Source organism: Cricetulus griseus, chromosome 7, assembly GCF_003668045.3.
Source record: "Cricetulus griseus strain 17A/GY chromosome 7, alternate assembly CriGri-PICRH-1.0, whole genome shotgun sequence".
NCBI classification, from domain to species: domain Eukaryota; kingdom Metazoa; phylum Chordata; class Mammalia; order Rodentia; family Cricetidae; genus Cricetulus; species Cricetulus griseus.
The window spans coordinates 8,963,070-8,989,779 of NC_048600.1; the positions used below are offsets into that span (position 1 = coordinate 8,963,070).

Here is a 26,710-nt window from a genome sequence, read left to right on the forward strand (position 1 = left end):
TGATATTAAAAATAACTTCCTGAAGCCAAGGAACTATGGGGCCAAGGCTTAAACCCAGGATTCCTGACACTACATTCCTTCTCAATCCCTATCTCTGCTTATTTTTTTAGTCTCTTCTGAACAAATAACTTACAAGTACTATGGTTAGAATTATCACACACACACAAACAAACACACACACACACACACACACACACACACACACACACACACACACACACTGCATACATATAATGTGTGTGTATGAATAATACACATGGAAAGACAGAGGTTGAACACATGTCATCACTTGCCAGCCCTTAGCAGGGCTGTAAGACCCAGGCTAGTGCTCCATCTGGCTTCATGTGATACCAACATTTTTTCTTTTATGTCTCAGAAATAACATGCTGCAGAAGAGCTATTTTCAGACCACTCTGAAGAGAAACAAAGTTTCAACATGCACTCTCTGGAAAATGTGGGCTTACAGAAATCTGCTTTCTATAGTGAGATGGCTCTAGCTGGGAGTCACTGTCGACCCTGGACACACAGCATGCTCAAGATGGCCACTGAAGTGGCTGAACAGCTTACTTTTTACATTAAGTCTACAGCTGAGTGAAAAAAAAAAAAACAAAAACAATCTGGGTCTCGTTTGATTTGAGAGTACACTTTAAGTTCTTCACCTCAACTTCAGGAAAAAAAATTAAAAACTTAAATAGCTATTGAATATGCCACTACTTAAAGCTGAATATACAAAGCACCATATCATTAATATTTAAATAATCTCCCAAAAGTCTCCTAGAACAAAAATATTTGAAAAAAAATCTCTGAAATGAACTTCACAAGTTTATTACATGTAACTATACTTTCAAACACAGACAAGATTCCAAGTTAGTCATGGCATTGTTCCAAAAACTATAAACTAGATATCAATTAGCTTTTCTCAAACAAACACTGTAAAAAAAGAAAGCTAAGATCCCATAAAGACATATTTGATTCGAAGTACGGCTAGAGGATTTTATCAATTAACACTGACTCAATAAGAGGCACAGAAGACTGGGGCTGAGAGCAGACCTATGTCCCCCTAGCAGGGGACAATAGTGTCAGTCACTGAATGCCAGGCAGGTGTCATAGCCTGGGATGCTCAGTTTGAGCCCTAAGCTAGTGGTGTCTGTCCTCATTAGTTCATGTATACGGAATGCCAAATACACTGTATAGGTTAGGGCTGCAGCAGCACATGGCACACAGAGGAGACAACAGTGGCCTTCGGAGAACTTCTGCAACTCATTCACTCTTTCAACATACACATACAGTGTACACCTACCTGTACAGCGTCAGAGACTGACCTAACGAGGGAGAGGAGGAGGGATAAAGAAAATGACAGACGGGGCTGGAGAGATGGCTCAGAGGTTAAGAGCACCTCTTCCAGAGGTCCTGAGTTCAATTCCCAGCAACCACATGGTGGCTCACAACCATCTGTAAGATCTGGTGCCCTCTTTGGGTGTGGAGATGTACATGGAAGCAGAATAATGTTGTATACATAATAAATAAATAAAAAGTCTTAAAAAAAAAAAAGAAAGAAAGAAAATGACAGACACATGGACACAAAAGCTGCGATCAGGCAATCTGGGCTCTAAAATGCAGAAGCCACAGTCTCCCAGATGTTCAGCATGTTTATTATATACAGTTGGGAGGCAGGGTGATTATATACAGATACACAGAGAGGCGGGGTCATTACACACATATAAACAGGGAGGTGGGATTACTACAGAAAGATAAATAGGAAGGCAGGGTTATTGTAGACAGATAACCAGGGAGGTGCAGTTATTATATACAGTTGAACAGTCTTAGCTACTCTAGGTAGGCACAGACTATGCAGGGGAGCAGTCTGCAAGCTATAAACATCTGGGTAGAGAAAGCTCCAGTGGACTTTTTCTGCACATACTGTCAACAGTCACACCAGGACCCAAGGAAGGCTTTGTCATTGCTCTGAGCCTCACCGGGGAAAACTTTGCCACCCCCATAGGGCAGAAGCATTGGTCCCTGACTTGGCTGTGCCCTTGTCAAATAATACACATTCATTCAACATACACTCAGAACCCCATTTGTTCACTACAATATTGAATGTTACTATATTTCAGATGGTATTCTCACACTCTCTTTTTATTTTTTTAATTTTTATTTGTTTATTTTATTTTGGTTTTTCAAGATAGGGTTTCTCTGTGTAGCCCTGGCTGACCTGGAATTCATTCTGCAGACCAGGCTGGCCTCAAACTCAGTGATCCACCTGTCTCTCCTTTCCCAGTGCTGGGAGTAAAGGTGTGTACCACCATGCAAGGCTCTGATAGTATTCTCAATCACTAAAAATACACTCAAGAAATGTCCCTAAGAAACACAATATGGGATGTAAAAAAGCAGGGTGGAAACAACAGGAGGCATTTACAAGAATGGGCAATGCACAGGGGTGGGATTAAACTGGGGAGTCAGGAAAGGTCCCTGGAGGTTTATACCAGAACCAAATGGTCCAAGTCCACGTATGTACTACCTGGCTGCTATTACTACCAAACACTTAACTAGCTTAAAATGAGGGATGGACTCTATTAAAAAAAGAAATGTAACTCCATATTTGTTCAAAAGGATAAACTTCAAATAAAATCTTTTAAATATATTGTGAAATAAAAAAAAAATAGGTAGGATCTAAGAAATTAAATACTAGACCAAATATGGTAAGGCATCCCAAATTTCAACACGAGGAGACCAAGACAAGAGTATCAGGAGTTCAAGGCCTGCCTGGGCTCCATAAAGAAAGTCTGGAAAATGGAAGATTATAAATGTAGCCTAACAAGTTGGCTTTTTATCCTGTGATCAGTCTAGTTGTACTAAAAATAATAACCAAAAAACTAAGCAAAAAGAATGGAGAAATAGCTCAGGCAATAAAGGAATGGAGAGATAGCTCAATCAATAAAGGCTATGCTTCACAAACAAAAGGACAACAAGAACAAAAAAGTCAAATGCCAAAATACAACACAAACTGCCAACATACACAACAGCTTTACTGTAAAATTAAATCAATTGCCTATGAAAAGTAAAGTCTTACCTGTCAGATCAACCTGTAACTTGCTGATGTCTTTAGCAGTACTGAATTGGTCTTTTGCTTCTTTATATTCATAATAATATAAAAATACATGTGCACATTCCAGATGGAATTGAATAGCTAAAAGTCGACCTGAATCACCTTCAAATAAATTCTCTACTTTCATCACTATAAGACAAAAGATGAAATATTAAAAATTAAGATAAATGAAATGGAGTCCCAAAATATTAAAGTATACATCGAATGGCTTAAGTTAAAGTTTTGGAGAATGTTAGCTACATAAAGAAAACAAATATAGCCAGGCGTTGGTGGCGCATGACTTTAATCCCAGCACTCAGGAGGCAGAGGCAGGCGGATCTCTGTGAGTTCGAGGTCAGCCTGGTCTCCAGAGCGAGCGCCAGGATAGGCTCCAAAGCTACACAGAGAAACCCTGTCTCGGGGAAAACAAAAAAAAGAAAAAGAAAAAGAAAAGAAAACAAATACACAGCAGTTAACAGCTAGCATTCTCTGAGCACTTATCTCTTCAAATGTGCAGTTGAGACTTTATATACACTGCCTTCTGCACCCACACACTCAGTCCTGGGCGATGCTATTCACAGCACAGCACTCATCCTTCCCAGGTACCTGTCATTTATTTATTTATTTATTTATTTGTTTATTTATTTATTTAGGTTTCTTGAGAAAGGGCTTCTCTGTGTAGCTTTGCAGACCAGGCTGGCCTCAAACTCACAGAGATCCGCCTGCCTCTGCCTCCCTAGTGATGGGACTAAAGGCATGCACTACCAACGCCCGGCCTCAAGTGCCTGTCTTAACTATCCTATAAAAACATGGGAACATAAGATGCTGATACAAAGTGCCAAACCAACCTTTAAATTAAACACCATGGAAAATCTGAAGAAAGGGAGATTAGCTGAGTTCATTTCACAGAAAACATGGACTTTCTCCTTTAATGCAAACATACATGTGTGTGTGAAATTGAGTATCAAATAGGTTCCTACACATGTATCTCATACACACACACACACACACACACACACACACACACAATGCAAACATGCAAACTAATTAGTTAATGTAATTTTTTTTTAATTTTTTGAGACAGGATTTCTCTGCATTGCTTTGGAGGTTGTCCTGGAACTTGCTCTGTAGACCAGGCTGGTCTCAAACTCACAGAGATCCGACTGCCTCTGCCTCCCGAGTGCTGGGATTAAAGACGTGAGGCACCATAATTTTTTAAATTTTAAAATAAACAAGGGAAAATAACAACTTAGCAACAAAACATCTGAGATAAAATGAGTATCAAAATTGATTATATATACTAAAGAGCATAATACTATTACACACATCAGGGTTCAACACTTCTCATATAGCAGGATTCATCCGATTCATCCAACCGGTACCCCAAAATCGTATTCTCTGCGACAACATCCTTGACAAGCTGTTCTTTAAGCTATTTTCATTAATAGCTTTGCCAGCTTTTGTCAAAACAGTGGACAAGAATGAATGCCAAATGAAAGGGTGGGAAGTCTGCTTCAAACATCCTAACAGTGGTGATGATTTTCCAACATTCAAGCTGAGAGAGAAGTCACACTGACTAAACAGCTACTCCACTTAGCACTTTCAATAAGTGTGGTAAGTTCTCAGAATGCTGCCTTTGAGGACATCCCCACTTAAATCATTAGAACACTGAGCTCAGGGCTGTCTCAGCAGAGCTCCAAGGTAGGGTACCAATCTAGCAGTGGAACCCTAAGTTCACGTCCCAGCACCACAAAGAAAAACAAAACACAGCTCAGAGGGCTCACTCACTAACTGGTCATCTCGGCTGTTATGCAACAAAGCCAAGAATGCAATCCAAGCTTCTCCTGAGTTTGTAGGACAAAAGAGTGGGCATATGTGGAAAAGGACAGAGGTACAGAGGTGGTGCAACAGAAACCCAGGCTATTTCATCACCTAGAGATCTGGCTGTCCTTACAGCTAAGTAACAAGATCTAAGATCTGCCTTTGACCTGCTGTGAGCCAAAATTAAAGTGGGTCTAAAAACCAAAACAGTGTATTTTTTTTTTTTTTTCTCCTTAGTGCCAGCTCTTCTGGGAGATTCTCTGGAGGGAGATAAAGCAAGTGAGTCAGGAACCTCAGGAGGCAGGGCATCCAAACAGAAGATCTCAGTTAGAAAGCACCTCGGGACATTCATTCATGCAAACCAAACCCTGGAGAGGCTGGCCCTCATCACCCTGCTTGCTCTCTTCTTTAATTTTCTTCTCCCACCATTCCTGAGTGTCTAGCCATTACTGTCAGACATGTAACCTTTGGTGACCCTAGCAAAATTAGTGAAACAGATTACCACACACCCAAAATGTTTAATAGGCTTCAAGAAACAAAATAAAAAGTTACAAAATACAAACAAGGAATTACAGAAATGAACCAGACATGGGACGGAGAAGAGCCCAGATCCCTAGCAACCATATAAAATGCTAAGCTAGTGTAGGGAGTTGAGAAGCCCTGAGTGAGTGAGATCCTGACCCATTGTCGGCATGGGTACAGCCATGTCCAGTCAAAGGCCTCAGGCCCATGGGACAATTGTCAAAGCTGTTAGCCATATGGGTCAGGCTCAAGAGGGGCAGCAAAGCTCTCAGTGGGAGTCAGAGAATCAGTTTGTGCAATGTACTATTAGTGTGTGCAAAGACCAGCAACTTGCCCCTCCTGGGTGTTTACAGCCTGAGACTGGGCACCCACAGAGATTTGTTTACCTTCCCCCTGTTCTGTACCTAATATAGGCTGAGATTCTGATTACATGTGGAGGCCCACAGAATTGGCTCCATTTCATCTTGACTTAAGGTCATAGTTCAAGCCTATCATTGCTCCTTCAAGGTTAGACCAGAGGATGTTTGGCCTAAGGTGTAGCTGCTGTATGTCTTGCCTAGATAACAGGATGTTTGGCATAAGGCATGGCTACTGTATGTCTTGCCTAAACAACAGGATATTTGAGGGTGAGGTTACTTCATGTTTTGAGTATTGAGGTAATTACATTTGTTTGTTCCTTGTATCATGGTAAGGAAGTCTTTCCTTCCCCACTTTTGACTGGGGTATATAAGAACTTGGAGTATTCACTGGATGCCCTCCCAACTCTATCTTCTGTTTCTTGTCTATTTCTTTCCCCAATTCTCACTCCTTTCAAGCACAGATGGGCAAGTCTGCCAGACAAGCCTGTTAGTGCAGACATTTACAGAGCTGGAAAACTTCCACATGATCACCTGTGCCTGTGTCTGTTTCTTCACTGCCTAGCCACCACCCTTAGTTAGAGAACCCAAGCCATGTCCAAACCAACCTGTAACCCCAGTGTATGGGAAGTAGAGCTGGCATTCTAGGAGCAAGCTGGCTAGTGAGCTCTGCATGAGCCTGAGAGACCAGAAGGGAAAACACATCAACAACCTCAGTTCCCAATGTGCATGCACATGCACACATGTAGACATACACACGCCATGCACACATGCACATGCACACATGTAGACATACACATGCCACACTCACATGCACCCATGTAGACACACACGCTCTCATGCACATGCAAACATGTAGACATACACACACACACTCACATGCAGATGTAGACATACACACACATGCTCACATACACATGCAAACATATAGACATACACATACCACGCTCCCATGCACATATGTAGACATACACACGCCACACTCACATGCACATGCACACATGTAGACATACACATGCCATGCTCACATGCAGACATGTAGACATGCACACACCACACTCACATGCACATGCAAACATGTAGACATACACACACCATGCTCACATACACATGCAAAAAATAAAATATTAGCTGGAAAAGCAAAACAAGGAGCTGATCAAAAGTGCAGAATTTTCTTCAATTTCAAAATGAAATGGGCAGAACAGAGAGATGGAAGCCAGATCCAAATGAACTTCTACAAATATAACTTGAGAAAATAAAGAGAAACGACGACAAAAAGAACTAAGGTCTGGTGAAGAGGCACATGGGATACATGACATGCCTGATATTAGGAAAGAGCAGACAGTGCATCAAAAATAGGTAAAGAGCTAACAGCTAAGACTTTTCCAGAAATGGAGAAAGACATCAAAACTCAGAATCAGAACCCAATAAATCCCTAATAAGAGAAGTGAAAAGCAAACCAGAGTGTGACCATGAGCAGACTGCAGAACCACAGACACACAAAAGACAATCTTAACAATGTAAAGGGGAGAAGATAGGCCAGCTGCCTCCCCAAGCCCAGCAATAAGGACAAGAAGACAACAGAAAGGTTGCATGATGGCACTGTCCCAAACCCTGTCAACTACTGGTTCTAGAAGAGGACTGGAAAAATATTTCCAAGTAAAGGAAAGGGGAGTTAATCACCAAGGTATCTTTGTTCAAGTGGGGTAACTGCTAAACCATTTGACTTTTGAGTTTTATTCACAAACACACACACACACACACACACACACACACACACACACTTCAGACAAACACTGTCATCATCATAATCTGTTGTCATCATAATCCCCATCCCAAAAAAGAAAAGGTGGAAGACCACAACACCCACTGCAGTTCCAAACTTGCAAAAAGAGCACACATGTCAGGTCTAGCCAGTGGGAAGGTGGCTTCTTTAAGTAACAGCTTTCAAGAGGGCTCAGACTATTTGAAACTACTGGTGCAAAACAAAAAATGGAAAAGGGGAATGAATAAATAAATAAAACTACTCATAGGGAAATCTGTGTGATGTTAGTTAAGTTACTGGCAAGGTATAAAACTTCCAAGAGGGGCTGGAGAGATGGCTCAGAGGTTAAGATCACTGGCTGCTCTTCCATAGATCCTGAGTTCAATTCCCAGCAACCACATGGTGGCTCACAACCATCTGTAAAGAGATCTGGTGCCCTCTTCTGACCTGCAGGGATACATGCAGACAGAACACTATATACATAACAAATAAATAAATAAATCTTTAAAAATAAATAAATAAAACTTCCAAGAGAAAATATCAGAGATAGAGAAGTGATGTATCCCAAAGGCAGACACCACTGTCTTCTCACAGAAGCCAAATCTCACACATTAAAGCATGAAGAAACAACAAATGTCTGCAGATGTGCTCTACTCTGCACTGAGATGCAGATTTACAAACAGTACACAGGAAAGAAATTTGAAATATATCTCAACCAGCTGAAATGGTTCAGGGCAGAGGCACTTGTCACCAAGCCTAACAACCTGATGACCCAAGAAACTCACAAGAACTATCTCAAGTTGTCCTCTGACCTCCACATACATGTGTTGTGTGATATTTTGATCACTTTCTGACACTCCCAAGACTGCCAATACTGTTTTGAATCAGAAGACAGAGCTAGCTACTAGCCAACCAAAATTAACCACAGAGGTTTTGAAGACAGACAGAGTCACAGGAAGTAATGGGGCAGGGCTTAGAGGGGGTCTCAGCCCTTTTAGATTGAGGAACTAGAGAGAGAGAGTACAGACAGAGAGGGGAGAGGGAGGGAGGGAGGACGGGGGAGAGAAAAAGAGAAGAAGGGGAGGGGAGGGAAAGAGAGAATGGAGGGAGGGAGAGAAAGAGAGAAGGAGGGAGTCACTGGTCACTTCTCCAATGCTTCTCTGATCATTCAGGTTCTTACCCCCATAACTGACTCCCGAGTTTTTATTGATAAAGAATAATAACATAAACACTTCATGCATATCATGGTATGCACATTTACACACATAATGAATAATGAATAAGTGAATGTTTAAAAAAATTAAAAGAAAAAGAAATATTCCTAACTGCAAAATGAGAACCCCCAACACAACAGATGACCTAATCAGAAGTCAACCCAGGTTCTGGGACGCCTGATCTACACAGTAAGCTTGAGGCCATCTGAACTACAATGTAAGATCCCATCTTTAATTTTCTTTTTAAATCCACTTATTTTATATCCACTGCTAAATGACCCTCAGCTCTACCTCAGAGTTCTAAGAAAGACCTTAACTAACATGGCTAAAAACTTGGAGCTGTACTTGGTGTGGTGTGCAGAGAGAAATGTTAGCTATATTATATTACTGGCTACTAAAATCTGGACCAGAATTTTCTTGGAGAAAAGCAGCGAGAACAGAGAGAGTGTTTGAAGCTGGGAAGGCCAGGCCATCATTCTGCTGCTGAAACAACTTCCCTGAGTCTTGACCCTGTCAAATGAGTTAGCTGGACAAGGTAGCTCTACACGACCTTTCCAAACCAAAGATTTCAGACAAGGATAATTGGTACAGGTATGGAAAGGGATATAGATTTGGAATCCTTGGGGAAGAACTAACAAAGAGCCAGCTAGAAATGTATACAATAGAAGACACTAAGTCAACTGTGAAAAGATTTCTCTGGAATACTCAGGCTTAAATAAAAGAGGAACATGATGACCCAATAGACATATATTTATTATTTTAATGCAAGTTCTCTGTGAAAATTCATATTCATGACCTTCTGGACAAAATTTCAGAAACATGAGCTAAAAGCAAAATCTCTCCCCATGAGATATTTTTAATGCTGTGTTAAAATGGTATATTTAATAACACACCCCAAATTATAAAAAAAAAAAAAAAATGTTAATCACTGAATACATCAGTCTTTGCCTGCTAGGAGAAAACACTACAGAACTTGCTCACAAAATATTTTCACCTGTTTCTTCTTAGAAAGTGACTTCATGAGTTCATCATCAAATTGCAATATTCCACCTCATGAATTACATGCAATGTATTTTCAGTATCTGATCCAAAAACAAACTGCTGTGGGCCCATAAGTGGTCTCTATAGAACTGTGCTTCCATTTAGTATAACATCCCAAAGGATGCCCCATGCTGTGCTGAGGAACATATTTCTCAAGATTCTCACCTACTCCTTTCATAACTGTGATAGGCTCTATTTCAGTGACATAGCATTCCTGGACAAGAGTAACACAATTGTAGCTGTTCACAAAAGCCTTTGCATATGTCCCACCCAAGGGCTGAAAAAAATCCTGCCAACATTTGGTGATCCTTCAATGGCAATATTTCAAATATAATAGCCTCCTCAGGACACTGAACACTATCTCAGTTAGTTGTAACTAACTGGTCAACATTTGGGTCAGATCCCAGAATTAAATATATTTTAAATAAAATTACTTACTATATTACAGAATAACTTAGACAGCTGGGAGTTGGTGGCGCACGCCTTTAATCCCAGCACTCGGGAGGCAGAGGCAGGCGGATCTCTGTGAGTTCGAGACCAGCCTGGTCTACAAGAGCTAGTTCCAGGACAGCCTCCAAAGCCACAGAGAAACCCTGTCTTGAAAAACCAAAAAAAAAAAAAAAAAAAAAAAAAAAAAAAAAAAAAAAACAGAATAATTTAGACATAGCTAAAATGTCTAATTATGTCAACCCATCAATTTATGACTAGATACAGTGAAAAATGTCCAAGAAGGGCATGTTGTGAAATATTATTTTAACTAGGCAAGTATGTGTTACATTTTTTATGCTGCACAATATCACTTTAACTGTGTAAAGATGGGTTATCTTTGCTTATGTAGCATTTGTTTAATTATGAAAAAATGTGTTGCATTTGTTTCACTTTGCCTGCCTAAGGCACCTGATTGGTCTAATAAAAAGCTGAATGGCCAATAGCTAGGCAGAAGAGGGCTAGGCAAGGCTGGCAGGCAGAGAGAATAAATAGAAGGAGAAATGTAGGCTCGAGAGAGAAAGGAATGATAGGAGGAGGAGAGGATAAGGGACACACCCAGGGCAAGAAGCCAGGCAGATGCCAGCCAGCCAGCCACAGAGAAGCAATGAAAGTAAGATATACAGAAGCAAGAAAAGTAATAAGCCCTGAGGCAAAAGGTAGATAAAGAAAAACAGGTTAATTTAAGTTAAAAGAGCTAGCCAGAAATGAGCCTAAGCTAGGCTGAGCATTCAAAACTAACTAGTAAGTCTTGGTGTCATGATTTGGGAGCTGGTTGGTGGCCTAAAAGAAAAAGCCTAGGACAAGAGCAGCATAAAAATTCTTGGTTGCATGTGACAGACTTAATGATCCCCCGTGGAAGGCTTCACGCTTTCTATGGAGCAGAAGAGGGATGGGATGGGGGTTGATGGGAGGTATGGGAGGATGGAAGGGAGAGGGAACTGGGATTGAAATATAAAATAAGATTGTTTCTAATTTTTAAAAAAATAGAAAAAATAAAGTGGAGAGATTTTGCACTATTTAAAAAAAAAAAATTCTTGGTTGCAGGGCAAAGTAAATGATGTACTTGAGTCCACTGCAGAAACACACAGGTCACAGGGGTGAGTCACCTAGAATCAGATTTCCAATTATCTCATTAATCATTCCTGCTTCTGAACTGATTTTTTAACTTCTAGAAAAAAATTAATTCCCTCTAAAATATACCATATGGTTCTAACCTTTTAAAAAGGATTGCAGTTCCCCACCACCACCCCCCAAAAAGGGTATTCCTTACAAAGATTAGTCATGAAGATATGGTAAAGACTTGGCAATAAATACAGGTGTGTGTAATACAGGACAAAATGGAAGGGGAATAAATGTAACTTTATAAAAACTACACCAAATTAGGTTTCCTTTAAAAACAAAAAACAACATTCCAACAACCAATTTTCCACAAAAGCATAGTGAACTGTAAGAAATTATATAATAGCCTTTGGGATACAATGCAACTGCCATTTTATAAGATTAAATAGTGGACAGGGCTCACAGAATTTTGTTTCAAATGCTTTCCTTGTCCTCTGGGAAAACAGTCAATGACATCAATGCATCCCTGGCTTTCAAAACCTTGCCCAGCCTCATGAACTACAAGGCTGTGTGTGACCTTGCACTGTTCTTTTACAGAATAACCTCACTTCATTTCCAAATCATATGATGGCATAAACTGGGAAAGACCAAGTTTACATAGTTTTTACTTGCTAAAACTGGAAGACAACACACTGCCTGATAACCAGGTAGCATGTCCTCATTTTTTCCAAGCTCCATCTCAATCTCCATTCTGAAGAGAATGTCACACCTAAGCAGTACTACTGAGAAGATTTAAAGGTCACACATTAATGTAGGACCCATCTTCCCCTAACTTCCACGAATCAAGTAACTCAGGAATCTTTACAGAGATGGAAGATGGTTATCACCAAAGGTCAGCACCACTACATCTGCCCCAAATCTGTTAAATGTGCTGCTGTCATTACAGGTTATCCAAAGGCATCACCTACTTCAGTCTAGGTACTACTCTTAAGTAGGTGCTCACTGTGGGAGCCTGGCAGCCTTTGTTTGAGTCCCAGCTTCCACAAAAGTGGAATAAGAATGTCTATTCCAACCTGGGTGGTTAGTGGTGCAGGCCTTTAGTCCCAGCACTCGGGAGACAGAGGCAGGTGATCTCTGAGTTCGAGGCCGGTCTGATCTAGAGAACAAGTTCCAGGACTATCAGAGCTACAGAGACCCTGTCTGGAAACAACAACCACAAAGAGTTTGTTTCCAAAGCTGTCCTCTAACCTTCACATGCATATGTTTGCACACATGTATAATAATAAATAAATATCTTTAAGTCTGCTACATACCTTCATCAATACAGTTTTCAGCAAGAGCAAAAAGCTGAGGCGAGCGCTCCTCAAGCAACTGCTGGTGAATATTCACATATCTCAAAGTCCACCACGGCAAGCTCTAGAAAAAAGCACCATTGAAGCTGAAAGTAAGGCACTTAGGACAAACACCTTACACTAACAAGACTAATTCCTGGAATATCTTCACACTCAGTAAAATTCATTCCTAGATAAGCTTAATCAGCCATGCTATGCTCTCAACAGGCTCAAAACCTACTGTCATGTCTCCATTCACTCTTTTCTGAAGTTGCTTCAGATTTATCATCTAAATGACTAAAGCCCCCTGCTCTGCCGTGGCAACTCCACTCCCTTCACAACCCAAGCACAACTTAACTGAGCACCCAGCAGCTTTTTCTTTAATTCACTCCTGCTGCTTCTTCCTCATCAACAAAGAGAGCAAGGGCCAGGGAGAAAGCTCAGCAGGTAAGAGCAGTTGCTGCACAGACATAAGGACCTGAGATTCTAATCACCATCACCCACATAAAACACAGGAGACTATGACTCAGAACTTGTGATGAGATGGGAGGATCTCAGGAACTCACCAGTGGACCTAGCAGAAACAGCTTCAGAGTCAGTGAGACCCATCCTGAGGGAATGAGGCAGTACAAGAAGACATGTGCCATTCTCCTCTGGACTCCATGACTCACAATGTGTGCACGCGTGCACGCATGCACGCACGCACGCACACACAGACACAAACAAACACACAGACACACAGACACACACACACACACACACACACACACACACACACACACACACACACACGATAGGTGACATAGATGAGGGAGGGAAGGAGGGAGGGAGAGAGAGAGGGAGGGAGGAAGGGAGGGAGAAGAAAAAAAGAAAAGAAACAGAACAAGAGCTGTAATAGTATAAGCAATACACATCTGCACCCTCAACACTGAGGGGGTAGAGACAACCGAATCTCTGAGTTCCAGGCCAGCATGATCTACATGGTGAGATCCAGAACAGCCAGGGCTACATAGAGAGACCCTGTCTCAAAAGCAAAAACAAAAATTTAATGGAGAGCAATGAAGGCAGATACTTAACACTGACCTCTAGCCTAGCCTCTACACACACACACACACACACACACACATTCTTTTACTGCTCAATCCTGTCTTCCTCTAGAAAAGGCCATAACAAAATTTTAAAATATATTCTTCTGTATGTATTCCTGTTTTTATTAGTGTACCTGTGCAAGTCATAATACATATTTTAAAGGGGTTGATAAAATATCAAGCCTGAGTACATGCTGAGCCATCTAAATTTAAGTTAGGCAGTAGATGGCTCTTACCCACTAGCTCAGCACTCAGGAAAGGGAAGCTGAGAATCACAATCTCAAGTCAGTCTCAGCTACCCTGTGGTCTCATCTCAAAAAATAAAAAATAACTGTGAGCCTGAATTATATTATATGACTGTGTAAGAAACTAATTTTTATTTTTCAGTAGTAATAGCTACTAGTAGATCATGCCTAGTTATCAAAAGCATTTTTTACTTGAATTTAACATCTCATTTGATTAAGGAGTGCCTTTCTCACAGTCTTGGTGCAGCAAGGACTATGGAGACTCTTAGGAAACTGAAACAGAAGGAACAAAGTTCAAGGCCTGCCTGGGCATCTAAGTGAATGCAAGGCCAGTCTGAGCAACTTAGAGACAGGGCTGGAGGAACAGCTCATTGGTAGAGAAAGTACCTGCCTAGCACATCCCAGGCCCTAGGTTCAATCCTCAGTACCACAGAAACAGGGAAGGGTCCCCTTCTAATCGGCTACACACAACTCGAATAACTGAAGCTACAAATGAATTTCTGACTTTGCAATGAAATCCTTTTTAATTGCTAGTCAGTCCATGGAAGGAAAGCAGGATTATCTAAGAGGAAGGAAGTTTCAAATCATTTTATTTTAGCTGAATTCCCCGAGGTGCTCCCTCACTTTGCTCCTTTTCTGGTCTCAGAGGCTAGTGGAGTCAGTTTACATTTCACTACCTCCTCCCCTTCTCTGCCGACAGGACAATGAGTCAGGCCTGGCAGCTCACTCTTTCCCTTCCCAGACTCGTCTCCGGTCAAAAGAACTGAGCTGTTAAGAAAACATATGACCTAAGGTGCTGAACTCTTTAAGATGGGTTCTGTGATTTTACCTCTGAAGTGAACGGCTAGAATAGGGAGGAATTGTCCCTTCAGCTCTGCTGGGAAATACCAAGGCTGGTTGTATTTGCCCGGCCTTGCTTCCTGTCAGGCACTCACCACAGTCAGTACAGACTAACTTGAAAAGTTGTACTAGTCAAAAGCCTTCCCCATGGCAGGGTCAGTAAAACAGTCAAAAAGGAACTTATTCTGTTTGAGTGTTCCTCCTTTATTTTCCCCAGTACTGGGCTCTGATCCTAGTGTCTCACCATGCCAGGCAAGTTAAAGATCAGCTGGCCCAAGCTCACACAGCTGAGGAGAGACAGCAAGAGAACTGTGGCCTGATTTTAAAGCTGGGACTTACTCAGCAAGTACATGTTAATTCCATTCTATAGACTAAGCAGACATGGTGGGGGAAGGGGAGTGTGTGTCTTTGATAAGCATCCACAAATATCACAGTAAACACCAGAATACATTTCTTTAAGAATCGGATTCACTCAAAAGTCAATTTAAACTGAGGCTGGTGTCTAACTGATGGGCAGAGCTTGCCTAACAGGCATGAGGCCCTGGGATTGCTCTTCATCGCTGAAATAACTTTAAATTGACTTACTAAGTGTGTTGCTGCCTCTTTTAAGACAGCCACAGTCTTAACAACATCAGTAAGCAATCACACAAGGGCTAAAGGGATGGTGCATCACTTAAGAGTGTTTGCCACTCTCTTGGAGCCCGCCCTCAAGCTTGGTTCCTAGTTCCCTTATCAGGTGGCTCACACCCACCTGTAACCCCACTGCAAAGGGAATCAAGACCTCTAGCCTCCTCTGGCATGTGCACTCACCTGCAACCCACAAAGAGACACACACATACACATAATTAAAAACAAAATCTCTAAAAAGAGGGGGTATTGTAAATATTCATCATGCTGCTAAAAGGTAGCAAAAGGGCTCCAAGATTAAGAGAACTAGCTGCTCTTCCAGGGGACCTGTGTTTGATTCTCACCACCCATATGGTGGCTAAGAACCATCGGTGACTCTTCTCCCTCTTTCTCTACCCTACTAAAGAGGATCAATACAATCTCATTTTACACAAGATTAATTTCACAAGAAAAGAAAATATTTTTCCTTATTTCATGAGTCTTTTAAATTAAGTCTCTCTCCAAGAAGATACAAAAAAACAAAATCTATTGAGACACAGGCAGCATCAGTCTGATGTCTAAATGTCTAAGGGCACAAGAGGGGCCTGTATGGAATGCTCACAGAGCCTTTCCTGGCCTTACCTGGAGAGCTGTTAATTTATGTCTGATGTTCACTAGAATAATGCGTGCTATTAACAGCAGTATGGGCTTTGAGGTCAGGCTGTAGATGGATTCACCATCTAGAATGAGCAGGCCCAGAATAACAGCATCCAGTCCTTTGACCTGAAAAAGGTGTGTAAAGTTACACAATTTAACAAAATATTCACTGTTATATGCAATAATAACATACAGATATTTCAATTAATTCAGCTTAGAAATGAGAGCATTCAATAATTACATAGCACCAGATACCAGAAGTGACTATAACCTTGCTAATGTCACTAGAGATCTACAAACACATTCTGCCCAGTCAGGCAGCCACACAAATGCTCTAAATTCAAAGGAACAGGAATCCAATCAAAATGTTAAAGAAAGTGAGAAACAGATTCATAAAAGTCAAGACAGGAATGATGGTGCATGAAAGTAGTCTCAGCTCTCTAGGAGACTGATGCAGGAAGATGGCTTGAGCCCGGGAGTTCTGAATCAACACCAGCCTGAGCAACTCAGCAAAAAAACATGAAAAAAAAAAAAGGTGAACGTGAAAGTGAAAGTGAAAGAACCACCGGAAAGTAACTGCCTAACCTGTGCTCCTCAAACCAGACTGGGCTCAGCTGGCTACCCTAGGCTCCTCAGATCAAACAGGAACTCAGGCAGCTAACCTGTGCTGCTCACATCAGACTGGAGTTTATGGTTTACCAATGCATACTTCCTAAAGTCCTTCCTAAAGTGAAGTGCAGGAAGATATGAGACATGCCTCTAAGAGGAAGAATCACCCCACTCACTTTGAGATGAGAAATATGTTCTGTTCTCTCTGTCTTCTATCTAAAACCTCCAGATACAAGTAACAAGCAAGCAGTTTAACAGGGCAACAAAAATTAGACAAGACAGCCATGATATCATTGTCCTGATAGCAGCTCACATTGGGGCCAGTTCCATGCCTATTCTTCAGTGGAACTAACAAGGGACAAACAGTGACCGATTGACTGACTGAATGAATGGTCATGTTAAAGGTAGGTTCTCTTCCTCTTCTTACCCTAGATCACCATGTGGAAAATGCTATCCACAGATCTCAGCCCTATACACACAACACAGACTTCACAGCAGGGTTCTAACTGTACTTCCAGAGCAGGAGGGAATGGCCCATTTTTAAGAGAATTACTTATATTATTATTATATATTAATAAAAATAGATGGAGCAAAGTATAAAAGAAAAACCAACAATAATTCCGCAGGCAAGGGAGCATAAGATACAGAAAATATACATTCATCAGCACATTGTGGAAAATGTAACATCTGGAAGTCTGAGCCAAATATATAAAGCCAGATGATGTGAGGGTAGCCTTCCAGTGTGAAGGGTGATCTTCCAGTATAAGGGACAGCTTTCTAGTGTGAGAAGCAGCCTTCCCATGTGCAGGATGGCCTTCCAGTGTGAGGGACAGTCTTCCCATGTGATGGAGACCTTCCAGTGTTTTCCTTGGGGCTGCTTAGCTCCAAAGAATGGCTGGAAAACAGCTCTACAAAAGCCAAGATCATAGATAAAAGCAGGGAAATTAACTTTGCTTTGGTAACTATATGAGCAAAGCATATTTGCAAATATTTAAGCATAAATCAACAAAGGCAAACGACAGCAGAAAAAGTACTGAAGCACTGGCCCCCCAGGGCAAAGTTAATCCAGCTAGGGAGACCACCTAGCAGGTAAAGCACTTGCAGAACAAGACAGATGACCTGAGTTTGGATCCCAGAATCCATGGAAAGCTCAGTGTAGTAGCAAGCATCTGTAATTCCAGCATTCCTACAGAGAGAAAGGAAGTAGAGACAGGAGAACTCTGGGAAGTTCAAAGGTCAGCTAGCCTGGGACACACAGCACAAACCACAGAAGATCTCTTCTCACACAAGGTGAGAGGCAAGGACTAACACTCAAGGTTGTCTTCTGATGTCCATTTGTACACTGAAGCCTCATTCACATACATAAACACATATTCAAAGTTCTTTAAAAAAAACAAGGCCAGGTGGGCAGTGACATTTCATCTGTAATATAACAAATAAAACTTGCCTGAAATTCAGAGTGCAGAGCTAAGCCACTAGTTAGCTACACACACACTAAGCCACTAGTTAGCCATAAAGGACAGGCAGTGTCAGCCACATCTTTAATCCCAGCACTCCAAAGACAGTGGATCTCTGTGAGTTCAAGGCCACTCTGGGCTACAAGAGAGTGAATCTGTCTAAAAGAGAAACAGAGCTCACACCTTTCATCCCAGCATTAGAGAGACATTAAGGCAGGAGCTCAGTGCAGTCTGAAGTTCAGTGGATCACCTCTTTGGTTGGACCCTTGGGAGAGGTAAGAACTCTCTAGTGGCTGGCTGCTTTGCTTTTCTGATCTTCAGCTTGAACCCCAATATCGGTCTCTTGAGTTTTTAAGTCTTTGTGCTACACAGGTGTAGTGACAACACCTTTAATCCTAGTACTTGGGAAGCAGACAGGACACTCTCTATGAGTTCAAGGTCAGCCTGATCTACATAGTGAGTTCCAGACTAGCCATGTCTATATAGTGAGAGCCTGTCTCAATAATCTCAAATATCAAAATCTCAAATCTCAAAAATTCTCAAATAATAAGTATAATCTCAAACATATCACTGAATAACAGAAGTCAAAAAAATAATCCATACACTGCTTCATTTACTTATAACCAGGCAACACTAAACAGTATGATTCCTAAGGAGCCACACACAGCTATCATGAAGAAAAGCACAGAATGATCAGCAAGGTACTATTGCCAGTGCTTCAGGAAAGTGGGAGTCAGAAGATGCTCTCGCATGCACATGGTGTCTTCCAAAGTAGTCTTCCAATGCAGTATGTCCAGGCTTATTGAGCACAACAAAAGATAGTATCAAGATGGGAGTTTAACTCAGTGGTAGTATTTGCCTAACACGCTGAGCCATGGGTTCAATTCCCAGAACAATCAAGTAGAAAAGAGGATACAACTGTTAGTATAACTCAACAGGCAAACAGAGGAGGCTGCAAACCCACAAGAAAAGAGCTGAAAGGGCCTCACCAGCCCCAGGCCCATGTAACCACAACTGAAGACAGGGATCAAGATCTAAGGAAAATGATCAGAAGCTCTGCTCTGTGGCAATGATCATGTCTACTCTCTCAATGAGGTGCTGATTACAAGGGAGACATACTCTTTGTGTATATGCATGCAAATGTGAATGCCTGTAATGTACCTGTGTTATGATATGTGCATCTGTGAGCTCAATGCAAATGCCACAGCACATGTGTGGAGGTCAGAAGATCAGTGAACAGGCATTCTTGGTAGTTTGTGCAAAACACAAAGCTATCTCTTTCCCACCCACTGTTAACTCCAATTCACAAACACTTGTTTGAAAAGAATCACATTTAAGAAAAAAAAAAAAAAAAGAAACAAACTATATATAACATTTCCAAGAAGCATACCTCACTAAACTGCTCAAGCAGAACAGGTGGCAAGAAATCCTGAGGGTGCAAGTCCACAAGAGGCCCAGTCCAGTTACCCTGAACAAAGAGCTGCAAGCTGCTCACACCAAGTAGGAATACCAGCTGCTGTCTAAAAACAAGAAGGGTAAATGCTTAGTTAGGGTTTCTATGCTGTGATTAAAAAAAAAAAAAAAAAAATACCACCAAAAGCAAGTTAGGGAGGTAAAAGTTTACTTCAGCTTATAGTCCTCAGGTCACACTCCATCAGTGAGATCTACGAAAAAAAGAACTCAAGACAGCAACATGAAGGTAGGACCTGAAGCAGAGGCCATGAAGGAATACTGCTTACTTGCTTGCTCTACATGGTTTTCCTCAGCCTGCTTTCAAAAACCACTCAGGACTATCTTCCCAGGGTGGCCATGGTGAGCTGGGCCCGCCTACATCATTAATGCCCTACAGACTTGGTTAGTTAGGCAAATCTTATGGAGGTGTTTTCTCAGTTAAGATCCCCTGTTCCCAGATATATCTAGGTTTATGTCAGGTTGACAGAAACCAACCAGCACAGAAAATAAACAAGTATCAACAACCATACAACCATATGCTTGCGTACATGTTACTTAATTTCAGTATTAAGAAAAAAAACAAAAAAAAAACACGGAGGCTGGGCGGTGGTGGTGCATACCTTTAATCCCAGCACTCAGGAGGCAAAGGCAGGCGGATCTCTGGTCTACAGATAAAGTTCCAGGACAGCCAGGGCTATATATACAGCTACACAGAGAAACCCTGTCTGGAGAAAAAAAAAAAAAAAGAGGAAAAAAAAGAAAAAAGAAACCATCAAGTAATAGTTGAAACTATCCTAATATAGTACAATTTATATCTTCAATGTCCAATAAATCCATTAGCCACATGTAGCTTTTAGATTGAATTTAATCTAGGACTGTAGAAATGGCTCCAAAGTAAAGAGCACTGGCTGCCCTCCCAGAGAACCCAGGTTTTATTTCCTGCATGCACATGGCTGCTAACAACTGTAACTCCATTTCCAGGGCATCTGTTGCTCTCTTCTGCCCTCAATGTGCACTGTATGAACATGGTGCACACTGGTACTGTTTTTCTTTTCTAATTGTTGCTGCCTTTTAAGCTAGGATATTCAGCAACTGCCACTTCACTGTTGCTCCACCTTGCTCCTCCCTACAACTTTCCTGTCAGCTAGATGCTGATCCAGCCTCCTGACTGCAGGTGCATTTTATTTAATCAAACACATCTTTTGCATCATCAAACAAATGTTCCAGAGCATAAACAAAAGTAATACACCATAAAATAACATTCTACAACACATTGGCATAGGCAAAAGACCCATACATATAAAATAAAAATAGATAAATCTCTTTAAAGAAATTTTAACATAAATGTAAATCTAATTTTACTTAAATGTAAAATGTAGTCTCTCTGCACAATTTCCATATTTCAAGTACTCAACAGTCCAGTATGAAAAGTAGCTACCATACAGACCACAAGAGACACAGACTATCCCCATCATCAAAATAGTCTCTTGGAGAGTGTACCCTAAAATAAATAGATCAAACCAACTGCCTCTTTTCAAACTACAATTCTGGTCCACCTATGAATAATGAATTGGTGTGCATGCATGTGGCCTTGGGAGAAGAGGAAGGATATGAATGGGCACCACAAGTCTAATTTTACTATAGTACAAACACATAAGCCAACAAAGAAGAATCAAGAACAAAGTCAGGTCTTACACTGAAGCCTAGCAACTCAGGAGACTGAGGCAAGAGGATCACAAGTTCAAAGCCATCCTAGACAGCTTAGTAAGACCCTGCCTCAAAATAAAAAGTATAAAAAAGGCTTAGGAGTACAGCTCAATTGTAGAATATGTGCCTAGTAAGTGAGAAAAAAGAAAACAATAAAAAATGAGGTGGGCATGGTGGTGTACACCTGTAATCCCCAAATTTGAGGAGCTAAAGCAAAAGGATAATGTGTTTGAGGCCAGCCTGGAGTTTATTGCAAGGCCCTGGCCAAATGTATAATACAAAAGAAAGTCACAAACAACAACAGTAACAAAATGAAGAATAACACTATTGAAAGTTAGAAAAAAATAAAACAATTATATTAGCTTGAAAAATAAATAGTAACGCTCACAAGTGAACTATTTACGAATATGTATTATGTTTTATTTATCTATTGTTACAGACTAACAAGGTAGTTGGTTTATTCCTCGGTCAACTGTATGAAACCATTCTGTAAACATTAGGGTAGGATGAAATTACAGGCATTTTGGAGGTAGTTAAGAATTTTGGACAGAAATCATGGATGGGTGAGAAGGGAAAGTACACTAACAAACATAGGTCTGTAAAAGAAAAGCCTCTGGAAGGCTTAGATTTGACTAGTGTGCAGGTATCCTAATTGAAGAAAAGTAAACTGAGGGTGCCACGATAAACACATAAGTTCTCTAATCTCTTGAGAGATAACAACCTGAAACATAGTAAATGGAAAGGCGAGCATCTCTCAGTAACCTAGAAATAGCAGGATTCAAGGTATGTCTACACATTAAAGAAAATGAGCAGCCTCCCCTAATACACTTTTCCATCCCAGCCCTTGGTAGGCAGAGAAGCTCCTGAATCTCTGTGAGTTTGAGGCAGCCTGGTCTACGTAGTGAGGTCTAGGACAAAGCTATATAGTGAGACTCTGTCTCAAAACAAAACAAGAAACATAAAAGTAAAGAAGCTTATAGCTAACATTTATCAAAAAAGCTTTGGGAAGTTTAGCAGTGACTACCAAGCATGTCTCATTCTCATATACAAAATTCATTTTGAAGCTGGGCAGTGGTGGCGCACGCCTTTAATCCCAGCCCTTCGGAGGCAAAGGCAGGTGGAGCTCTTGTGAGTTTTAGGCCAGCCTGGCCTACAGATCGAGTTCCAGGACAACTAGGGATGTTGCACAGAGATAACCTGTCTCAAAAAATGAAAAACAAAACAAAACTTCATTTTGATCCTATACAATTTTCATTTTACATACTTTACTTGGCACCAGGTTTATCAACAACTGCTAAATAGCAGGGTCATAAGGTATCAAGGTGATAGTATTCAAATTTATGTACTTATTGATGTATATGAGTGGTTTGCCTGTTCACTACATGTGTGCCTGGTGCCCATGGGTGTCAGAAGAGAGTGCTGGATCCCCTGGAATTGTAGCTGCACGATTGTGAGCCACAAAGTGGTAGCTAGGAATTGAACCAGGGTCCTCTGAAATAGCAGTAAGGTCTCTTAATCACTGAACCATCCCATCTCTCCAGCCTCCTGCAAAAGTGTGTTTCTCTGTGGAAATTCAAATAAAATTCTACCTTTCAGTTTCTTCCAAATCTGAAGAGCAATCCAGGAAATTCACTATCTGCTTCTCCAGGTAGCTGTCAATCTTTTCTTCAGCCATCATTGTTGAATTTAAAATATTTTGTGTCACTGAATGTAAGAACATGGCCTCATAGCTCCCTTCTAACAGCAAATCTAAGAAAACTCCAATATCTGTAATATAAAATAATAAAAAAAAAAATCAATCCAATAAGCAACAGAATTTAAGTGTCAATGACAGTACATTACATAAATATTTTTGGTTGTGAGCCTAGCCATTAACAGCTGAGCCATCCTTCCAGCCCCCATTACATAAATATTTTAATATGCAAAAAGGCATAAACTTAGAATGCAGGCTGTACATTAATCACTAGGTGTTGAGCAAATCCTTCTCATTCTAGGATCAACATCAACTTTCCTAGAATTACAGGGTACCTACAATGACTATGAGCAGTGAAATAAGAGATCACACACAATAACAATCATCATCATCATCATCATCATCATCATCATCATCGGATCAGTGTATCACCTTCTTCGGGAAATTCACAAAGATTCCAACTGGCACAGAAAAGTTTCCTTTGCTGAGGTCCGACCTTCAATATACTCCCCCCAGGAGGCCACTCCAAACCCACCGGTTATCTCACGACTCCCTCATATTACCCAGCTCATACCTGCCTCAAAACTTTACAACCGAGATTTTTTTTCCCTGATAAACTCTTTTACTTGTCAGTCCTACATTAAAAAATCAGCTCAAGCCGGGCGTTGGTGGTGCACGCCTTTAATCCCAGCACTCAGGAGGCAGAGGCAGGAGGATCTCTGTGAGTTCGAGGCCAGCCTGGTCTACAGAGCGAGTGCCAGAACAGGCTCCAAAACTACACAGAGAAACCCTGTCTCGAAAAAAAAAAAAATCAGCTCAAGGGACTGGCGAGATGGCTCAGAGGTTAAGAGTACTGACTGCTCTTCCAGAGGTCCTGAGTTCAACTCCCAGCAACCACATGGTGGCTCACAACCATCTGTAATGAGATCTGGTGCCCTCTTCTGGCATGCAAGCAGAACACTGTATACATAATAAATAAACCTTTAAGGAAAAAATTAAAACAGCTCAAGTCTGTCCATAGGGAACTTTTCCAGATCACCAAATCTCAGGTAATCAAACAAAACTTCTTCTTCCTGATACCCCCTGTGCACCCCGGGCTGGCATCCCTTGTTCACAGCTCTGGTGCTAGCCTAACTCCCTGAAGGTGCAGCTCTCTCACCTGAGCCACAGATTCCCTCCTGCTTCCAGAGCAGCCGCTCTGCCTCCGAGGAGAAGCCCCTCAGAAGTGCCAGCTCCGGAGTCCACATCACGCCCGGCATCACTGTACCCAAAACGGGGGCCGGCGAGGGTCCGACGAGGGAGGAGGAAGCGAAAGGATGAGGGACCAACGTCGGCGGCGTCTAGTGGCCTCAGGTACCGTAAAGGAACCTCCAGGGCTAGCATCCCATGTGAGAATACGGGGACATGGGGGCAGCCATGACAGCAACGCAGGGCATACTGGGAAAATACACCCACGTTCCTAGCCGCCCAACCGGAGACTCGGTTGTGAGCACGCGCAGAGGATAGGATTGGGGGGGGAAGAGGGCGGTGTCGGGGCAGTGGAAATGATTAGAGTCCTAGTCACTCGGCAGGGTTCTAGGTGGGGAGGTAGAGGTCGGAAGCAAATTCTGCGTGCAAACCCTCGACTATATGAGTAAAAACAAGTCCTTGGAGGTTAATACACAGGACCTTCTCTCCCAACAGATAAGCGAGGCTCTAGAAGTTACTGGCTTCATAGTGGAGACCATGAGTCCCCAGGCTAGAACTGCCTCAGCATAGGCTGTCCTTGGGATAACTGAAAGTGCAAGAAAGCCAAGAGGAAAGTGGAATCTCAGCACTGAGGAGGATGAGGCAGAAGGATGGCTGCAATTTCGAAGCCATCCTGCGCTGCACTGTGAGTTCCAAACTAGCCTCCTCTAAGAGCGTGCCCCTATCTCAAAGGGAGCAGTGGTGGGGCGCCTGGAGAGATGGCTCAACAGAAGACAAGGTTCTGATCACAGCACCCCACAACAGGTGGCTTATATCCACCTGTCCCTCTAGATGCTCGGTTGTCCTCGGGATTTGTAGGCACTAGGCATGCAAGTGGTACATACATACCTATTGCCAAACAGTCATACACATAAACAATTTCTTTAAAGAGGATGGGGGTGTGATGGGTCTGGTTTTAATATAGCTATCACATAAACCTGGCAGGGGCCAAGGGCCTGGAAACTTTTGCAGGCCAGTCTATAGAACCCAGAACACCTTGATGAAGTGGGGAAAAGAAATATATCCTCTTGCCAGTGGGGCAGCAGCTGGGCACAGAGCTTGCTGTTTGTCTGGTTTTGTTTTTGAAGAGGATAAATGTTTCTTTGTCACTCACCTGCAAAGCCATTACTTCAGTGTGGAAAAACAACAGCAGCCAGTGCAGCCCAAAGTAAAATTAAGACAGCGCTGTCCTTCATCTGGCATTCCTGTGCTCCTAGGCATTTCTAACGAGAAGAAACATTAAGTTTTTGACCAAGATCCAGGAACAGCCAGGTAGTGTTGGCACATGCATCCCAGCACTTTGGGAGGCAGAGGTAGGCAAATCTCTGAGTTCCAGGCCAGCCTGGTCTATGGGGTGAGGACAGCCAGGGCTACAAAGAGAAACCCTGAAACCCTGTCTTAAAAAAAACAAAGAAGATTCAGGGATAGATATGGGTGAATTACAATACGAGACAACATTGTTATCCTGAAATAAGGAATACATAGTCACTACTTTTGGGGGAGGGGTTAAGCCATGTAACTGTTGCTGGCCTGGAACTTGCTATGAAGACCAGGTTAGTCTCAAACTTAACAGAGATATGCCTGTTGGAATGCTGGGATTAAAGGGTGATTCTTCATAAACCCAAGTTTGGTAATTTTTAACCATAGATAATCTCATGAAATCCTTAAACCAGAGCTTAGCCTCTGGTTTAGCCTCTACATGCAATAAAAATGTACATCATGTTTATTGGTATCCATTAGGAAGTTGGGGACTGCCTTCAGTAGCACTGCTGAGAATCGTTTCTTATCCATTGGTATTGCTAGAAGTTATTTCAGGTCTCCTATCTTCCTCTAATTTAAGACAACCATGCTGGCACAGGTTATTTCCCACTGTTTTATGTGGAGGTGAGGGTGGAGGATGGGGGTGCCATGTTCACTCCTATGTGGACTTCACATATTTCTCATATGCTTCTTCACTGTTAATTCACCCAACTCGAAAAGGTCACTCATCTTAATCAGCCAACCATCTTCATAACACAATCTGTTGATGAACCCTGGATTTTCTGTCACCTTTCCTGACAGGACAGTGGAGTTCATTGGCAGCCTTCACCCTTTCCAAAGCACCAAACTCTTTTTTCCCCTCCTTGAGACAAACTACACTAAACATCTAAAGCTCCCTGTGCAGAATGGCTGACTGCCACTCTTCCCATGCCATTCTCCTTTGGTACCCATTCATGTTTCAGTCGATGTGAACACACACTGACAGTGTGGTGGATTGGGTGCAGTAGCAGCCCTGTTGGCTGTCAGAATGTAGTGCACCACATCTGCCAAAAAAAGATGAAAAAAATAATAAAATAAACATTTTTAAAAGTCTGCAAGTCAGATATGATGCTGCCTTCCCATAATGTCAGCACATGGGGAGTGGAAGCAAGAAGAGCAGGCATTCAAGAACAGCCTGGGCTAC

At 41.8% G+C, this 26,710-nt stretch overlaps 1 protein-coding gene across 1 annotated transcript in view; it reads right to left on the reverse strand.

Annotated features, from left to right (window-relative positions):
* Window positions 1-24,487, reverse strand: part of Ttc27 (tetratricopeptide repeat domain 27) — a 125,108-nt gene extending 100,621 nt beyond the window's left edge. Inside the window, exons 1-6 of the mRNA XM_027426079.2 lie at window positions 24,200-24,487; window positions 22,937-23,114; window positions 19,579-19,708; window positions 16,108-16,248; window positions 12,669-12,771; window positions 3,074-3,238 (exon numbers count right to left, since the gene is read on the reverse strand). Of these exons, the coding sequence (XP_027281880.1) occupies window positions 3,074-3,238; window positions 12,669-12,771; window positions 16,108-16,248; window positions 19,579-19,708; window positions 22,937-23,114; window positions 24,200-24,299 (817 nt within the window). The 5' untranslated portion in view covers window positions 24,300-24,487. The remainder of the gene's footprint in view (window positions 1-3,073; window positions 3,239-12,668; window positions 12,772-16,107; window positions 16,249-19,578; window positions 19,709-22,936; window positions 23,115-24,199) is intronic.
* Between the last annotated feature and the right edge of the window lie 2,223 nt (window positions 24,488-26,710).